The 15,963-nt window shown below is 55.9% G+C and overlaps 1 protein-coding gene and 1 gene segment (V, D, J or C); one reads left to right on the plus strand and one right to left on the minus strand.

Moving 5' to 3' along the window:
- Positions 1-296: 296 nt before the first annotated feature.
- LOC142091642 (T cell receptor alpha variable 26-2-like) lies at positions 297-4,352 on the minus strand. The segment is given in 3 exon segments: positions 297-610; positions 3,188-3,471; positions 4,301-4,352. Coding segments are annotated over 3 exon segments (405 nt in total).
- A 5,854-nt stretch (positions 4,353-10,206) lies between these two features.
- The window catches only part of LOC142091660 (feather keratin Cos1-1/Cos1-3/Cos2-1-like), a 44,918-nt gene continuing 39,161 nt past the window's right edge, over positions 10,207-15,963 (plus strand). Inside the window, exon 1 of the mRNA XM_075171055.1 lies at positions 10,207-10,248. The gene's annotated coding sequence lies outside the window, so the exon portion shown is untranslated. The remainder of the gene's footprint in view (positions 10,249-15,963) is intronic.

Genomic DNA, 15,963 nt, shown 5'->3' on the forward strand with positions numbered 1-15,963 from the left:
TACAATCCCCATGGCCATTGGTTGGTTGTCCAGTTACTGGCACCCACATCTCTCTTTCACACCAGTCTCTCCAGTTCCTGGCCCTCACACATGGGAAGTTGCACAGAAGGATGGTTAAGAAAGGGTTTAATAAGAAGGCAGGGGGACTGTGGTGATCAGGCGCAGGGCTCATCCCAACAAGGGCACTGACCAGCCCCTGCTGAGGTGCAGATACCTCCTTTTATCCTTCCTCCTCTCTATTGCCTCCCCTTGCTCCTCCCCAGTCCCCCCTCTCCCCCCCACCGTTGACCCTTCCCCTAAGCATGCCTTAACAAGTGTTGCCTAGTCCTGCAGGACCCCCCTCAGACATCCCAAATCCTCAGGTTCCTCTTGTCACCTCTTGTCACTTACAAAGCTCAGCCTGACCCACTTCAGAGCCACACCGATAGTTCCCTAATGGCCCATCAATTAGAGGCTGCAGAGCTCTGGTCTCCCTCCTTGGCTCCCTTATCACTTCCTCAGAGATTGGTGTCCCTGTGTGCTTTGTTTATCACTTTCCCTTTTACTTCTTCGTCCCTTGGAAAGGAAAAGGGACTTGGTCTGACAGCCTTAGTGAACCAGCAGCTCTCACCTCCCACATGCCCCGACAGTGGCCTCTGCTGAACTTGCTCAGGTGAGCGAGTTCCTCGGGACACTGAAGGGCTCCTGTCCCTAGAGAAAACTGGGTCTTTTGAGTCGAGGCTTTGGGGGGAAACCCCATGTTGAGCTCAGTCTTTGAAGTGTCTCCCTGCAACACCTGCAGCAATGCTAAGCCATGGCATTCCCTTTCCAGGAAGCCCGAGATGTTACAAACATGAAGGAAAAGGGAAAGATTGGCCAAAAGTCCAACCAGTTTCAGATGTAAGGTGGGTGTGAAAAAGCACTCAGGTCACATAAAATGTCATTCTGGAAGGAGTTAGTTTGCACCCCCATATTGCAACTTATTTATTGTTTGCCCTCCCAGATGTCCTGCATTTCCTGCAAGATCCTGAATCCACCCTCAGAGGTCTTTGTGTACAGCTCAGCACGAAGACAGACCTGAGTTCCACCTCCAGGTGGGATCCAAATGTCATCATTCTTACCCCATCCAGGTGGGAATGGGGCTTCTCATCCACCTTCGTGTGGATGAGACGTGTGCAGAGGGGGACAAACTGGATCCGAGAACGGCAGCCACCAGCATCTTTCTGTTGGGCAGAGAACCCAGAGGGACTCAGGGACACAGGGACACTCCCCCCAGCCAAGCACTGGTGAGTCCCCAGAGCTGGAGGAGAGACCTGAAAAGCAGGGGGACAGCTCAAGAGGTTGGACAGGGAATCTTGCCCAGTGCCTGGCTGATGGGTCTTGCTCACACGTTGAGGCTTTCACTGATCCCCAGATGCAGGGCTAGGAAGACATTTTCCCTCTTTGGGCTTCTTTGGCTAGGAGGTTAAACCGCAGGAGCAGTCACGTCTCCTACCAAGAGCCCCCTTCTCCAACAGTGGTCATTGGGGCATGCTGAGGAAGAGTAAGATCTGGACAAGCAGCTGGGATACTTCTCCTGAATACTCACTGCTTGTCCCACTCAGTTTCAGGGCTCGGGGGTGTTCCTGAGTCTGCTGTGGCAATGCACCCCCGTGGCAAGGAAGGCCAACAGCGTGCTGGGCTGCAGTAGGAAGAGCATTGCCAGCAGGACAAGGGACCTGATCCTTCCTCTCTACTCAGCGCTGGTGAAGCCATGTCTGGAGTGCTGGGTCCAGTTCTGGGCTCCCCAGTACAAGAAAGATATTGGTGCGAGCCCAGCGATATGGTGCAGGGACTGGAGCATCTTTCCTATGAGGACGTGCTGAGAGGTCTGCAGTGTTCAGCCTGGGGAAGAGAAGGCTCATGGGGGATCTTGGAGGTGTGTGTCAATAGCTGATGGGAGGGAATGAAGAAGAGATTCTTCTGCGTCAGGCGCCCTGGGGACTCCACACCTCTGCCACTCTGCTCTGTAGGGTGAGAAATTAGAGTTGTTGAAGTGCTCAGCCCAAGGAAAGACCCCAAACTGTGACCCTCACTGTGTTCCAGGTTTGCAAGGGCCAAGGGGAGGTTGTTCGGCAGCGGGAGGTTCATGTTTGGGCAGTCAGGCCACAGCTGGGCTTTTCTCAGCCCTCCAAGTCAGAAGGTGCTGGAGCATCCTCTCAGGCAGACATACCCTGGTGTAGAAGCGCTGCCTCTCAGCTCCAGGTCTCATGGCCAAAGGGGCCTGGGGCACCTGAAAGTTCCCGTAGGAGCCTGAAGGAAGAGATCAAGCAGTCTGCTGGCAGGCAATTGGAGGCTGCAGGCAGTTTTCCTGCTTTTTGCTCCTCCCGGAGATCACAGCCAGCCCAGCCAGCCCCCAGCCAGGGAGGAGTGTCCATGGTGAACTTCTCCTGCCATCCAGTGCCCAGCCAGAGGCAGGGGCCTGCACCCACCTCTCTCGGAGATGGAGACAGGCCCCTTTGCAGCCCCGACGTGCTCCTTGTCCCTCGCCAGTGTCTGAGAGGAGGAAGAACCAAAGGCACCTAGATCCAGGTGTCTGACGCCCTGTGCCCACAGGGGTTTCTCTCCCTTCTCCCCAGACCACAGATGAGGCCCTTCAAGGGAAATGTCTCTGGGAACAGCACTGCTGTCAACGTCCCACCCAGAGACAGACACACGGCTGCTCGTTGGCAGGAGGACGTCCAGCACAACCCTCTTTACCGCAGTCTTCTCACTGACCCTCAGGGTAGTGTGACCGACCCCTTGTCTGGGGATGACGCCTGCCAGAAGGGTGAGGAGATCATCGCATAAACTGGGGGTGTTTCTGCCCACAGGGGGATCAGACTCCTCACGGGTGGAGTGAAAAAGTATTTTGGGGTTGTGCAAGACATGGGGTGTTCAGGGGAAGGAGCAGAGACAGGGACAGGGAAGGACCGAGGCTGCGGGGCGCGGGGACTGCGGGGCTCGGCGGGGCCGGGGCCGGGGCCGGGGCCGGTGGGGCGGGGGAACCGCCCCGGGGCGGGGCGGGGCGGGGCGGGGCGGGGCGGCCCCGGCGGGCGGAGCGGCAGCGCCCCCTGGCGGGCCCTCCCGGGGCTGTCCCCCCGCCCCCGACACACACGCCCGGCCCCGCCCGCGGCGGTTCGTGCCCGGCCGCGGCCGCAGCCCCGGCTCCTCTCCCCGTGTCTCCCACGGCGCAGTAATACACCGCCGCGTCCCCGCGCCGGGGCCGGGCGAGCCACAGGGCGCTGGACCGGCGGTCTGCCGCCACCGACAGCCGCCCCAGCGGCTCCTGCAGCTCCTTGGACCCTTTGAGACCGAGCGCCAGGAACGCGGGGCCTCGGCCCGGGAGCTGACGGTACCAGTAGATGTAGTCGGTGATCTGTATGTTGGGGTGTGAGCAGTTGATGGCGATGCCGGTGCCCTCGGTGGTCTCTGCCGACGGCTCCTGCTGCACCTGGGCTCTGCCCGCAGCCACTGCCGAGAAAGGAGAAGGAAAGGCCAAAGATCACCAAAGATCGCCCAGCTCTGATGGATCTTTTCCCAGAGAAACCATCAGGAAGAGCGGCAGTGAGACAGAGCCAGACTGGAACGGATGGGGACGTGTGCCCATCCACAGGGGTGGAGAGTGATCCTGGTGTGGGTGTGTAGAGCAAGGGGAGAAGTCTGGGGGGGAATTTGGAATTGGTGCATGCAGAGATAGAGTGAAAGTCAGGTGCGTGGATGGATGGGTGGCGATAGGGAGAGGAATCAGGGGAGTTGAGTGTGTTACAGTGAAGGAAGGAGGGCTGAATTCAGAAGAAGAAGAAATGCTGAATGCACAGGGGGATGAGAGGATGTATAGAATAACGGCATGGTGCAGGAAAGCAAACGTGCTTACAGGTATGAAGGAAGCAGAGGGAGAGATGAGAGAGGGGTCTCAGTATGAAGGGGGCTTAGGGATGGTAGATGCCTGGAGAGACAGGTCAAAAGATGGGTGGATAAATGGATAAAGAGCAGACAGGGAGAGGGGTTGTTACAGTGAAGGACAGAGGGCTATATTCAGGGCAATAAGAACCGCTGAATGCACAGGGGAAGGAGAGGGAGCATGGAAAAGCAGGGATACGTGCAAGAAGGCTCGTACCGACAGAGATGATGGAAAAATAGGGAGACCAGGAAGAGGGGACTTGGAGGGTTTGGAAAGGGGGACGAGAGATGGCAGAGAGGCAGGGAGGCGGAAAGAGACGTCGAAGAAGGAGAGGGAAGAGATGGCGCTGGGCTCCCGGGGGAGCAGCCCGGGCACAGCCCCGGCCCCATCCCCACGCACCCAGGAGCACCGCGGCCAGCCCCGCCAGCCCTGCGCCCCGGCACCGCCGCATCCCGCCGCTACGTCGCCCGCGCCTCGCTGCCCCCGGCCAGCCCCGGCTCTCTGCTCCGGCCGCGGCGCCTCCTCTCCGCCGCCTCCTCTCCTCTCCGCCGCCTCCTCTCCCCTCCGCCGCCGCCAGCTCCGCCCCGGGGCTGAGCCCTGCGCCGGCGCCGCTCGGGGTCTCGCCCGGGCTGAGAGGGCTCGGTGGCTCTGCAGGGGCACAAGTTGCTCTCCCGGGAAATGGGCTCTCCCCTCCTCCAGCAAGGACTCCCCAGCACCCGCACCTCGGCCACGGGGACGCCGGTGCTCTGGAAGGAGCCAAAGGGGAAGGAGAACGGCGCAGCAACAGGGCATGGCAGGAAGTTTTGGAAGTTGAGTACGTGCTATCTTGACAACACTCTGAGTTTCTCGAAATGTCTCATTGGAAAATTGGGCATTTAAAAGTCGATCTGGAAGGAAAAGCACGGGGTTCTGCTGGATGCTCTCATCCATCAAGAGAAAAGTCTCCAGGGGATGCAATGGCGGTGTCGGCTGTCAGGCAAAAACGCAGGAAGAACCAAGTGCTGAAGGGCAGTTCTCGGGGCAAGGAGGGCGAGCAGGGGAGGAGGTTGTGGGAGCAGGGGAGGTGGAACAAGTAAAGGGGAGAAGCTGAACGTGTAAGAGGAGACATCAGTGCTGCTGGGAGAGATGGGATCTGGGAGAGAAACAGCACCTTTCTGGAGTCAGATGGATCCTTCCTCCCTCTCAAACACAAGAAGAAACGCAGCCCTCCTTTCCAGCACTTTCTCAGGCAGCTTCTCTCCCCAGCTGGCATCATGACTCACAAGCCCACGATCCTCCCTCCTCTTCCTCAGTCCACAGCTGTCTCATGGAGAGGGGAAATAGCTACTGACTCTGGCCCAGCCCCCTCCCACCAGACAACCTGGTGAGGTCAGCTTTCATCTCCTGAGTCCTCAGGGTGAACATGAGGGCATTCAAGGGGGGCATCTTTGTGGTGCAGAAGTCAGGAGCCCTGCTGTGCACAGGGTTCTGGGATCCTGTCCTCAGGTACCTGAGACCTTGGGCACATAATAGCTGGCCTCTACATTGAGGTAGGGGGTGCAGGTGGAGAAGGTATGACACTTGCCTAAGGCAGAGAGGACCCTCAGGACGGGTGAGATGATGCACACATAGAAGGTGAGGATGGGGGTGAAATGAGTCATAGAGAGGAACCCCATGTGAAGGAAGATCACCACCCTCTCCTTGAGGCTGGTGCCCCCATCAACTGGCCTTTAGCACAGTTTGGATGTCACGGGAGGTGGATGGAGCCAAAGTTAATGTTCACTCTATCCATTCAGAAATACATGGGGAAAGGAGTAGGGATCACACAAGGAATCTGTGGAAGGAGGGATAGGGCTGCTGTTCAGTGTTTAGCATCTCAGGTCTGGGCCCACGGCCAAGGTGGGGCAGTGTCCAGAGCTCCTCAGAGCAGAGATTTCCAGGCTACCTGGTGCACCTCCATGAACACCAAGGCCAGAGCTTGGCTAGCCCTGTGCCCCAGCCAGGGGCAGAGGTGTCAGGTCCCTCCCTTGGATGGCCCCTTGAACTCCACAAGAGCTGCAGGAGTGTCCAAGGTTGTGCATGGGGAGGTGGCAGCTCAGATCTCTGTGACAAGAGGTACCTGCCACTGCAATGGGCCTAGCTGTGCCAAGCAACCCAGAGTCCCTCCCCAGATTAAATAGGTCTCCCCTTGACCCCCAAAGCAGCCCAGAGCCAGCCCCATGCACCCAGGAGCACCACGGCCAATCCTGCCAGCCCTGCACCCTGGCACTGTCATGTTCCACTGCTCTGCCTTGGCCGCTCAGGGTCTCACCCGGGCTAAGCGTGCTCAGTGGCTCTGCATGGGCAGATCATTGTCTCCCCGTGCTACAGCAAGGACACCTCAGCAAGAATAAGGATGCACTTGCCAGGTGCAGCCTGAGACAGCTGCAGGGCCTTAACCCAGGAGATGGAGCAGCTTCCCAGAGCTGTCTCAAGCTCAGGGTCTGGAAACAGCAGCCACTGATTTCCTGTGGATGGCAGTGAGGAGGCTGAGAGCCTCCCTTCAGCTGCCTCTCGGTAGTCAGAGCATAGAATCATTAAGGTTGGAAAAGACCTCTAAGATCATCGAGTCCAATCGTCAACCCAACACCACCATGCCCACTACACCATGTCCCTAAGCGCCTTATCTACACGTCTTTTAAATACTTCCAGGGATGGTGCCTCAACCACTTCCCTGGGCAGCCTGTTCCAAGGCTTGACCACTCTTTCAGTAAAGAAATTTTTCCTAATGTCCAGCCTAAACCTCCCTTGGCGCAACTTGAGGCCATTTCCTCTCGTCCTATCGCTAGTTACTTGGGAGAAGAGACCAACACCCACCTCACTACAACCTCCCTTCAGGTAGTTGTAGAGCGCGATGAGGTCTCCCCTCAGCCTCCTCTAGACTAAACAGTCCCAGTTCCCTCAGTCGCTCCTCATAAGACTTGTTCTCCAGACCCTTCACCAGCTTCGTTGCCCTTCCCTGGACACGCTCCAGCACCTCCATGTCCTTCTTGTAGTGAGGGGACCAAAGCTGAACATAGCGTAATGCCTGAAAATTCTTTTGAGGCAAAGAGGGTGTGAGGACAAATGTGCCCATGGGTGTGCAGGGTTCCGGGAGGGCAGGGGTGGTGGGGACTCACAGAGTCAGAATGTAGGTGAGAAGGGCCCTCTGCAAGGGCTCACTGTGGTCTCATGTTCAGCTGGGTGTCCTAAAATCACACATCCTTTTCTGTGGATCTGCTTCCTAGCAGCCAGCCCCCAGCTGCATGACTGCATGGGCTGGTTCTGCCATCAGATGCAAAACCTTGCTGTTGATCTTTTGCACCTTCATGAGGTTCCAGTCAGCCCATTTCTTCATGGTCACAACTCTTGGAGCCTGGTAGTCCAGCCAATTTTCCATCCACCTTATCAGGCTCTTTATGAACCCATTCATCACCAGTTTGTTCCTGGGTGACACCCTTGAGAGGGTGTCAAAGGTCCTTCTGAACTCTGGGAATACAGATCCCCTGCCCTTCTCTTCTCCACAGTGCCCATTACCTCCTGAGAAAGCAATGAGGTTGGCCCTCAGGTACACTAGAGCCTCAGCTCAGCAGCAGCTCCATGGAGAGAGGAATCAGCCCTGGCTGAGATCTCCCAGCAGAACTCCCTGGCAGTGATCTCACCGCGGTCACTCAAGGGAAGGGGGGAAGCCCTCGACTGCACTTCTCCAAGCTGGACCTGAGCCCAGGCAGACAGACCTTCAGGAGGGGAGATGTGCTAAAGAACTTTCCACAATGTGCACAGCCCTTGTTGGAAAGAGGGTCTCTTCTGGACACCCCTGTGGGAGAGCAGCAGGCTTTGGGAGGTGCGGTCTCAAATCCAGTGCCCCTTCCCTCCCAGGGGCTGCTGCTGGGCCCTCAGACCAAGATTCCAAGGCAGGGCATGAAGGTCCTTGTAGGCGGAAGACCAAAGCAGTCATCATTTTGTTGGCTTTCCCCGTGCAAGCCACAGGCTCTGTCCTTCCACTCAGAGCACTGCGATATCAAGCTCTGTGTTCCTTTCATTCAGTACCTGCTTGATCCAAGGTCTCACCTCTGCCTGACACAGCACCAGGCCGATGATCTACACAAGAACATTGGGCATTGGCTTGGACACGAGGCAGGTGTGTGTCCCACCCCAACACTGCGTTGGAAGCAGATCCACTCAGGGATGGCCAGCACATGGTCGGCAGGATTCCCCTGACTTTCTCCTTGATCATAAAGCAAAGCCCATCCTTCTGAACTCTCTATCGCTGGAGAGAGCAGCTGTGTCCTGGCCTGGAGAGGCAAGAGGGGAGACTGCCAGCCATGCTGGGGCACTCCCAGTATTGTTCCACTGAACTGAAGAAGGGATCTAAAACGGAGTGAAACTGTTCTTGTTGGGGCCTGAAATCATCATCAGCGGAGTGTGAGGTCTGCAGGGCCAGGAAAAGGAGGGCTCAGGAGGCAGGAGCTGCATTTCAGGGCCTCTCCCTGGACAGATCTCTAGCAGGCTGGTGCCATCACCTTTCAGCTGCACTCAGGCTCCTCCTGACCCTGGGAACCTGCTGCTCTGTGGTGCTCATGGAGAGAGCAGTGGAGAGGGTCCTCAGTATGAGCAGCACATTCCCTCGTGATGAGGGGCACACAAGGACACACACACGCTCATGCACGTCGGTGTAGAGTCATGCACAAGTTTGTGCTCCCATGTGCATTCACACAATCCCAGCTGCACACAGAAGCACACAAGACAAGAACACACGGAGGAACACATCCAACCGTGGCCTCTGCCAAGGAACCCTGGGGACAACATCCAGCCCTCCCCCGTGGTGGTGACCCTGCCCGGCCCCATCCTCAGCTCCTTCCCACAGAACACCATTGTGGGGTCCTCCACCTCTGCTGCTGTTGGCAGCATCCTCAGCTGTGATGGAGTGCCCATCACCTCTGGGTGCTGTGACCTCTCTGGCATTTCCAGCCGCTACTGTGGCAGAAGGTGCCTCCCCTGCTAAAGATGTTGGGGAAGCCCCAGGGAGACACCTTGAGGAACTAGAACATGGTACTGGGCAGAGGATCGATCTTCTGGATTTGTTTTCAGCATATCTGACCGACCTTGCCTTCCTCTCCCTTTTCTTTGTTTGCTTTGGATCCCATTGGCTACAAGGTGCCACCAAGGCCAGCCTGGTGGGGTCCATCTGGCTCCTCCCTATGGGGCAGGCAGTTGGACATCATGCAGGAACATCTCCGTGGCCAAGGACCACAGACTCTTGGCTGCCTCTGGGGATCCCTGCACTGCTGATCTCACTTGGAGTGACTTTGTTTCCCTCTTTTGACTCATTAAAGTTCTGCTGCATTCAAGCCTGGCCTCCACGTGGTCCTTCCCTCTGCGGACACTCCCCAAGCTGCCAAAGGAGAAGGGTGTTGCTCTGGGGTGGAAGGGGATGAGGGCACAAGGAGTCCCTTCTCCATTGGGAGAGGAATGGGAGGTTGGGACCCCCTGCAGTGGCTCCTCTTTTGGGCACCATCCCTTGGAGCTGAGGAAGTCATCCCTGGCTGCTCTGCTGCCAGGGACCATCAGGCCTTGCCTTTTTGTGCCTCTGCCCACAAATGCCCAGAGATGCAGGAGGCCCTGAGGGGTCAGCAGCCCCATGAGCTCTTGAGGAAGGGCGTTCCTCTTGCTCTGGTTGGAAATGCGCTGAGGTGGTGGTGGGAGGCTGTGGGGCTCTGGAAGGTGATTTGCTCTGCAAAATGGCAGGCTTGTTAGTGCAGGGAACAACCTTTGGGATGGCCCATAGCTGATATTCCACCTTCGTCTCCTCTCCACCACCCAGTCTAGGGTCCATGGCCAGCAGACATTGGGATGGATAAGTCACCCAAGCTGCTGAATGCATCAAGGCTGGAAATTGGAGCTAAGCCTGTTGGAGCTGAGGGCAGCCAGCACAGAAATGGAGGCAGTGAAATGGTGTCTTTCTGAGGAGATCAAATTGCTTTGAGACAGAGCATGCAGGAGAACATGAAGGTCAGCAAGGACGATAGTACAGGTGCACTTCCCAGGAGAGGTGCAGGTGAGTGCAGAGCTCTTGACTGCTTCACTGGTCCCCCCCCGAGAATTTGTGCTCAGGAATTGGCTGCCATTCTAGGTGGAGAAGATATTTTACGTGTAAATCTCATCCCTTCTGATCGGGAAGCATTAGCATTAGCTGGGATGTTTTGCATTCAAGGTGAGCTGGTCAGAAAGTAATCACCTCTACAAGGGATGCCTCTGGCAGCCTGGGACACTAAAGGTCCATGCTAAAAGCCACCCCAGCTCCTCACTCTCTCATCCCCTTCTCTTGCCTCCTTCTCCTTGGGAACCAGGTGAGTCTGAAGTCCCTTCTCCTTCTCCGCTTTCTCGAAAAGGAGGTCTCACCTCAATGGACCTCTCAGCTGACGCCAGCGTTGTTCTATGCCAGATCACGGGGCTGCTTGGTATGAGAGAGGGAAGTGGGGAGGAGGTTAGACATGGAAGGAGGCTGGGACTGTACTGAGGTGGCTTCTGGACTCAGGGGCTAGGCGGTAGCTGCATAGGGGCTGGTGGCTCTTTTTGGGCCCTGGCAGGATGAGACCAAGGAGCCCTCGTACATCTCTGCACAGCCTCCACCTCCCAGCCCTGCATGTTCTTTGGCTCCCTCATGGTGTGGTGACAGGCTGCTCCTCATACATCCCATGTTTTGCTTCCTCCTTGCCCTCTCTCCCAGGTGCACCTTGGGGCCCCAAGGCATGTCCTGCTGTGACAAGTGCCAGCCCTGCCAGCCCTGCCACATGCTGCTGGAGAGAGGATCAAACTTCGTGCCATTGTTTTAAGAGATGCTGACCATCTCTGGCTTGCCCTGCAACCCAGCCTGGGTTTTTTCAAAACTTGGCCAATGTCTACCTTTCCTCTCTTCCACTCACCTTTCTCTCGCTTTTCTTTGTTGCCTTGTGCTCCCCTCAAAGCCTGTGAGGACCCCAGAAACCAGCCTGGAGGGATCTGACAGCCTGTGGGCCTTTGCCAGGCAGGTCAACAGATGCCCTGTGGGAACTCAGCCACAGGAAAAGGGAACCAGGTTCTTGGCTGCTCCTGCTGCTCCCCACATTGGGGGCCTCCACTGGCGTGACCTCATTTCCCTCTTTAGAGTCATTAAAAATTTGCTGCAACCCTGCCTGTGTCCCTTAGGTGGTCTTTCCATCTGCACACTGACTGCTGATGGAGAAAGCCATTGCTTTGGAGGAGAAATAGGTGGGGGCACAGGGGGACCCTTCATCACTCCTAGAGTTATTAGAGGGTGGGACACACTGCAGCGAGTCCTCTTTCAGGCACTGCCTCTTGAGGCTGAGGAAGAGAGCCTTAGTTCCTTCACAGCCGATGGCCATCCGTCCTTGCCTTGGTGTGTCTCTTCTCAGACAGTTTACCTCGGAGCACTTGCGCATAATTCCAATATCAGAAGGTGCCTCCCCTGCTAAAGACACTGGTGACAGTCAAGAGAAGGACCCACAAGACAAGGATTGCCACATGGCATGTTATTTATGTTTTTCATCTTACTCTGAACTTCTCAGGGACACATCCCGGAGCAGGTACTCTACGCGACAGGCCTACAGGAATACCTGAAGAAGCAATGTGCAGTAGAGGAAATCATAGACAAAAAGCAGCAGCAAGGAACCATTGCACAAGTGGTCCCAACCTCCTGCATTGCCCATCACCTCTCCAAAGCCATTGGGCAGAATAACCACATAACGCATGGTGAAAACGAGGGAACCCGAGACACTTCCACCACCTTCTTTTTCCTCTCAAGCCACTGACACTGTCCTCTTCTGGAAGAGGACCTTGCCCTGCAGATCCCTGGGTGCAGAGGGGAAGCAGCGCTGCCAGGGGACACCTCAGGGCCCCTTCCCCCAAGCTCAGCCTTGCCCAGACACATCCCCTCCCTCCCCTGGGTTGTTGCACAGCCAAGGAAGCTCCCTGCACCAGGGTGTCTTGCACAGCACAGAGGTACAAGGCACTGTCAGAGACCTCGACTTCCTCCAGCCGCAGGAGGCTGTATTTCCCCGTGGTGTTCAGCAGCGTGGTGAGACGGCCATTGCGCTTGGGGCCAGCTGCTGCATGGTATGAGATACGCTGTGGGGCTTGGCCTTTCCTCTGCTGGTACCAGAGCAAACCTCGAAAGTCAGAGGTCTGGTATGTGCAGGTTGTTTGGAAGGTGTCTCTCTGCCTCACCGTGAGTTGTCCTTCTTGCTGGGTGACGGTGGTCTGCCCCATGGTGCCTGGAAGAAAGCAAGGCTCAGCAGCTCTGCAGGGAAAGGCTCCAGGAAGCAAACCAGGAGTGGATGCAAAGCCCTAGTGGAGAAGGTTCCCTGTCCCTTGCCCTGCAGGAAAATCCTGAGGCCCGGGGACAGCCAGGGGAGAGTGGTTCTGGGCAGGAGCTCAGAGCTCTCAGCCCAGTATGGACCCTGAGGAGAGCTGTGCTGTGTCCCTGCTGCTGCTCCTACTGCCCAGAGGACCAGGGAACAGCCTGTCATGCCTGACCTTTGTGTGCTGGGACCAGCAGCCCTGCAGCAGGTTGAGGGGCCCATGGAGCTACGGCAAAAAGATTCATCCTCCTTCCCCATCCCTGTTGTCTCCAAGGGCTCCTAGGAACCTGAGAACACGCAATGCTGAGCTTGGAAATAGGAAGCCCTGGCTGAGTTCTCAACCAGGAGAAAACTGGAGGCCATAGCAGGTATGTGCCAGCCAGGAGGCACATTTAAGTTCCCTGCAGCAGCATTGACAAGATCTGCTAATTTGTGTTGGAAAGGGATAAATGTGGGAGTGCAGAGACAGCTGAGATCTCCTATGGTGACAGCAGGTGGATCAGAAGAGAGAGGCAGAGAGAAATGGATTGAAAGGGGAGAGAAAAGCTTGAAAAGGGGTCTGAGGTCTCTCTCCTCTCCCCTTTTGAACAGCAAGAGCGTCTTAAGAGAACCGGTGCAAACCCACAAATGTGAGGTGACATTTCCCAGCGTTTTCCTGTAATTCAGGAGTAGTTCCCCACATGGTCCTGATAAGGCTGGCGAGGGTTTCCTGGGGGGAAGATGAAGTCTGCATTGGTGAAAAGCCAGGACTTACCCAGCCGTTGCCCCAGGAAGGCAGCGAGGACGAGATATCCGAGGGGCATGCCGAGACCAACCTGCCTGTTTGCTGAGCGAGAGAGAGTCAGAAAACGAGAGAACAGAGCTGCCGGAAACGACTCTGCTGGGGGAGCAACGGAAGAAGCGGGGAAGAGAAAGGATCTGTTCTTGCTGTGCCTGAAATGCTCCTTCTGGGTTTCTCCCTCCTCCAGCAGCACCACCTGTGGCTCCCCCAGCCAACGGCAACTGCACATTTCCACAGCGGGGGCCCTGGGGGTCTGGGGGCAACAGTCGTGGGAAGGGGCTGTTCCCGGTCAGCTCGCAGTGGAGTCCTCACCTCCCCAGCTAGAATCGCCTGCTCTTCTGCACACCCACTGCCGGGCCATTTGGGAGGTCAGGGCTTTCTTCCCCACTGAGGGTTCACATCTTCCCCTGGGGTCCTCAGCTCTCTGGGGACGTTGTTATTTCTTCTGGGAACAGAAGTCTCTTCTGTTTCTCTCACGACTCCCCTTTCTTTCCTCAGCTGCCTGGGAACAACGCCCCTGCCCCAAATCCCCCAAGACAGGAGATGAACCCTGCTGTGCAGCAGCCCAGGGTCTCTGGCTGTGTCCTGTTCTAGTGCGAGAGAGGAACCTGGCTCCAGCACTGCTGTTAGATGCCACCAACCCAGGATGACAAGGAGAACCTACTCCAACTCTGGGGAAAGGGTGAGGGGTCGGCAGGGAACAGGATGAGGAATCAGGGGGTCACCCCCTACTCCCAGGGAGCCCATGGGGCACCCATTGGAGTGCTGCACTGCGAGGGGTGGGGATAGGGCAGCCCTGCACCCAGAGCTGAAAGGGTGATCCCGTGCCCCAGTCGTGGCAGAGATAACAAACTGTTCATTATTGTTAAGTTAACCTGACCTGAGCAGGCACGGAGCTGGGCTGTGCTGAGCTGTATATATCACTTGGCAAACTGGGCAACGTTCCACAAACACGTCCCTTGTCTTGACCTAGGAGTGAAGCACCGTGCTTTCATACAAATGTCCTTTTGCTCAACAGTAGAAATCAGGAGTGGTTTATTTCCAAGAAAATCCCATGAAAACTTCAAAGACGACAATGCCAGTGAATCTCAGCATGGGCAGGATTTGCACTATGTGCTCAACCCCAGCTTATGCTCCAAAACTCAGGGTTCCCAGCATCTGAAAGGGCATAACGTCATGCATGCTATCCCCCTTGACCTTCTTGTGTTATCCCCAATTAATGGTATTTTAATCAACTCTCTGTGGAGCCAGAGTCCCATTCTTACTGGGATCTATCTACACACATGCTCCACCCTCATTGTTAAAAAAAACACAATTCCAAATTTCTGGTAGGAATTTCTCCTGTTCCAGATCGTGTCCGTTGCCCTTTGCTCTATCTCTGTGCTCAGGCAGAGTTTGGCTCCATCTGGCCCTTCATCCTCAGTCCACTGTTAGAAGGATCAAAAAGCTCTCTCTTAAGCTTCTCTTTTGAAGGCTGAAGAAGGCCAGTTCTCTCAGACCCTCCTCATGCCTTGTGTTGCAGAAACACAGAATTGGTAAATTTGGAAGGGACCTCTGGAGGTCAGGGGATCTAAACCCCACCTCAGGAAGGGTGACCTAGAGCTGGTTGCAAAGGACCATGTGCAGATGGATTTTGAATACCTCCAAGGATGGAGACTCCATGTGCTGCTTTCGGCTGGGATAGAGGAAAATTTCTTCCTAGTGCTGTGTTTTGGATTTAGTATGAGAAGAATGTTGACAACACAGGGATGTTTTTAGTTGTTGGTAAGTAGTGTTTCCAGGAGTGAAGGACTTTTCAGCTTCGCATGCTCTGCCAGGTGCACAAGAGCTGGGAGGGAGCATAGCCAGGACAGCTACCCCAATGGGCCAACGGGGTATTGCATATGATATTGCTGCTTGGGGTCTGGTTGGGCATCGGTCAGCAGGTGGTGAGCAATTGCATTGTGCATCACTCATTTTGTATATTCTACCATTATTATTATTATTATTATTATTATTATCCCTTTGTTTTCTGTTCTATTAAACTGTCTTTATCTCAGTCCACGAATTTCACTTTTTTTTTTTATTTTCTCCCCCATCCCACTGTGCGCGGAGGGAGTGAGCGAGCAGCTGTGTGGTGTTTGGCTGCCTGCTGGGTTAAACCACAACACGCCACAACCTGTGCGGGCATCCTGTGCCAGCGCTCCCTCACCCTCACAGTGAAAAAGTGTTTCTTGGTGTTCACACAGAGCCTCCTCTGTTTCAGTTTGTGCCAAATGCCTCTTGTCCTGTCACTGGACACCATAGAGAAGAGCCTGGAAAAATGAGAAACACACTGAGGTGCCTCCAGTCACTGGTCCTTTGACCTCTCACACAGACACGTGAGATGTGGTCCCTCCGCTTGGTGACAACAAGAGGTATGAGCCCTGTGACATGTTCTTCTTTCTCCAGTTGCTGGCACCCAGACCTTGCTTACACCCCAGTCCCTCCAGCTGCTGGCACAGAGACCGACAGGTCCTGTGACCAGTGACCTCCTCTCCACTTGCTGGCACTTAGACCTTGCTACAAACACCCTGGGCCATCCAGTTGCTGGCACCCAGGCCTACAATCCCCATGGCCATTGGTTGGTTGCCCAGTTACTGGCACCCACATCGCTCTTTCACACCAGTCTCCCCAGTTCCTGGCCCTCACACATGGGAAGTCGCACAGAAGGATGGTTAAGAAAGGGTTTAATAAGAAGGCAGGGGGACTGTGGTGATCAGGCGCAGGGCTCATCCCAACAAGGGCACTGACCAGCCCCTGCTGAGGTGCAGATACCTCCTTTTATCCTTCCTCCTCTCTATTGCCTCCCCTTGCTCCTCCCCAGTCCCCCCTCTCCCCCCCACCTTTGACCCTTCCCCTAAGCATGCCTTAACAAGTGTTGCCTAGTCCTGCAGGACCCCCCT

Source organism: Calonectris borealis, chromosome 22, assembly GCF_964195595.1.
Source record: "Calonectris borealis chromosome 22, bCalBor7.hap1.2, whole genome shotgun sequence".
NCBI classification, from domain to species: Eukaryota; Metazoa; Chordata; class Aves; order Procellariiformes; family Procellariidae; genus Calonectris; species Calonectris borealis.